Here is a 3383-nt window from a genome sequence, read left to right as displayed (position 1 = left end):
TTTAAGGATTATTTGAAGGAGATATTGAACTCAGAGAAGGAGAAGACCCAAATGTAAGTTTATAACAATAAAGAATTTAGAGTTACTACAAATTACATCACTGCTAGAAGAAATACTATTGACATATCAGATAATCTTTCATATTGACAGTTCTAGAATGAATTCTAGGAAGGTCTCGTAACTCCTTAAACCTTGTCTCCCGAGAATTTATTCCTCTGTCGCCAACCACAGTAAAGAGAAGGGGGGTAGCTTACAACTAATATTACCTCACATGATAAGATTGGTAGCAATCGACATAAAACGGAAAATTGGCAGATTACTACAAAACTCGATCCATTGAATGTAGAAATACACTTCCAGATCCAATTTTTAACAGAACAGTTAAATATGTGCGGCTTATTGCATCAGTTGAAAGCTGTGAATTATCTGTCGTTAGTGTGGCCTAAATCTAGCAATTAAATAGATTGTCCCGGTTTGCCAACAATTCTTAGCAGTTGTTATAATCTTTTGTGTTAGTTACATGACAGACCTGAGCCCCTATTTATTTGCAATGCATTAGATTTGTGCATATATTAAAAATGACTATGTTGACATAGGAAATACTTTGGTCTTTGCTCACATACCATTTGTTTATAGAATAGAAATGCTGTTACTGATAAGAGTCGACTATGGAGTAATGGAAAAGTGCCATATACAATTTCATCACATTATCGTAAGTTTTTGCAAAATACATATTTTACATCTGAAGATGCCCAATATTTGTTCTCTGTTACACTTTTCATAATAACTTATCTGCGGAATACTCAATGTGATCCGCGAGGTTATTTTTTGTATTCCTTGAAAGTCCTTTTGGACTCTTCGTACCCTTTTCTGCGTTCAGATGCTCCAGGTACCCCTTCCCACGCCTTGATTGTTCACACTGTGGAGAGAGATATCTGCTGTTATGATAATACTGTACCGTTAAAATTGTTCAAGAAGTCTTTCAGTTATCCCATGAGGTGGTTCCCAGGTTGGGAACCAACGATCTAGTCCACATTCTAAGCAGTAATCTTTTCAACAGCCTCCAATGATCAAGCCACGATCAGAAACGCTATGCGGACTATAGAAGAAAAAACTAAAGTTAACGGTAAAAAATGTATCCACTTTACACCACACAATAATGAGAGACAGTATATTCGATTTGAATCGGGTACAGGGTAAGTTAAAGTACTACCCATATCAATTCATGGTTAATTCATTTTGAGAACGGATCTTGAAAGCGGTATCATTTCGTCCGATTTATCTCAAGACAGATGTTTTTATATTACCTACATTTTATCTGATATGCTGTTATGAGTTATACTTTATCTTTAGAATCATGTCTAAAGGCCCTGTTAGTTCATAGTCAACATATTGCTTCGAGCGTCACTATTTCAGATGTCATACCCCGATTGGAAAAGGTCACACTTCATCAACCGTTACATTAGGGCGTGGCTGTTTACATACTGGTGTCGTTATGCATGAAATTAATCATGCCCTTGGAACATACCACGAACAGAGTCGTCACGATAGAGATAACTATATTACTGTAGATTACAGCAATATCCAAAAAGGTTAGGAAACTTGTATGATTACCAATAGACTACTATAACTAATATTTTGTGATCATATTAATGTGACCAATTTTGACCTAATTACTATGGCATATTTACTCTTGTTACCCAATAACCTTAGTAATATGGCCTATAAACTTGTATGACCAAATTTACCGTGACCGCATTTCATACTAAGTAAAATTTCCGTGAGAGATGACAAACGCAGTCGTACAGTGGCACCCGGATGAGCAACAATGATTATAATAATGACTGTAGTGAAGCTCAGATGTCAAGATTAGCAGTAAAAAAATATATCAAGAATTCACAAACTTATACGCACACTACCACCAGGTGTCTGGCAATTATGAGCATTAGTTACATGGCTGTTTTTCAAATTTATTTACATTTACGTTTTCATTCTTTTACGTTTCAGGTCAGGAACATAACTTCGTCAAGTTCAAATCTTCAAATATCGATGAATTGAACCAACCGTACGATTTCCAATCTATCATGCACTACAGTGCCTATTCGTTTGCTAAAGATAGAAGCAAGCCAGTTATTGTACCAAAGATAAAAGGTGTGGTGCTTGGACAGAGAACGCATTTGAGTACTATTGACATCAAAGAAATCCGGATCCTGTATGGTTGTATCCCCAGACCTCATGGAAAATAAATAAGAGTTACTTTATTTTATATCATTTGTTTATATTGAAAGGAAAATTGATAAACATTTGCAGTTGCTAAACCGGTTTAATGCAATTTCCTTTGACTTGGGTCGGACACATCGTTACTGTTGTTGCGGGTCTCGATAGCCGACCAGGATCAAGCTCTTCTGGAACTCTTTCGGCATCTCTTTCGAAGAGCCCGCAGAGAATTGATAAGTGAGTATACGTACTAAAATACTTTAAGCCACATCTGGCATTGTTTACCAGTGTTTAATTATGGGTACTATGTATAGAATAAAATATGGCAGAGGGATTTTAAGACATTCCAAATCCCTCATCCCGAGAAAGGGTTTTAGATATTATCCACTGGAGTTAGCCAACGTGCTCTGCTTTGTATATAAATCCAAAAATTCTCGGGAAGAGACGTATCTGGCAAAGGGGTGCAACTCATATCTAGAAAAACGTCAATTCAGCCGACGTCCAGTGAGCTAAACTACTATATTTGATTATGCACGATCTTAAATTAGATTTGTCTTAGAATTCTATCATCTCTGGGATATTAAAGGTATCTTAAAGGGGATAAATATAATCGCCGGATTAATTGGATGACGTCACTACATCCGGATCATAAATAATTTAGATTCAAAGAGGTATTGATATGAAATGGAAAAGCCTCTTGTCGGATGAGACAACAAATCGTGCTCTATATTTGTACATTTTGAACCCTCCACTTTTGAAATTTAAAGAAAGGTGTCGTTATAGTCTTATCAACTGAGTTACATTCACTATGATTGACACTGATTGGTGATAATAGTCGTCACCTTCTCATCCTTATAGTCACGGTCTGTTCAGAATTACTCGCATCTAACTGGGCAAAAATGATGATGTCGCTAACCTGATACTCATCAACTCTTGCACAAGAGCTCCTTTCACCCAAAACATACCTTTTCTGGTATAATTAAGTCACAAGTTTTACGATTTCATCGAATTTGTACAAGATCTTCTGATTTCAACCAAGCCTGTACGATTGTTTTCTCAAAACTGAAAGAGCGTGGGTACTCTAAACGATTTTTACGAAACATAAAAAATTCCACCTTAGCACAGATAGCAGCTAAAAACAGACTTTATGCCGAAGTACCTCCAGG

The 3383-nt window shown here is 36.4% G+C and overlaps 1 protein-coding gene across 1 annotated transcript in view; it reads left to right on the top strand.

Moving 5' to 3' along the window:
• Positions 1-3383, top strand: part of LOTGIDRAFT_209446 (hypothetical protein) — a gene marked incomplete at its 3' end in the record, with an annotated part of 11510 nt that overhangs the window by 4510 nt on the left and 3617 nt on the right. Inside the window, exons 5-6 of the mRNA XM_009057284.1 lie at positions 637-712; positions 1061-1196. Of these exons, the coding sequence (XP_009055532.1) occupies positions 637-712; positions 1061-1196 (212 nt within the window). The remainder of the gene's footprint in view (positions 1-636; positions 713-1060; positions 1197-3383) is intronic.

Source organism: Lottia gigantea, assembly GCF_000327385.1.
Source record: "Lottia gigantea unplaced genomic scaffold LOTGIsca_3, whole genome shotgun sequence".
Taxonomy (NCBI): domain Eukaryota; kingdom Metazoa; phylum Mollusca; class Gastropoda; family Lottiidae; genus Lottia; species Lottia gigantea.
This window is presented reverse-complemented; position numbering and strand designations above follow the sequence as displayed.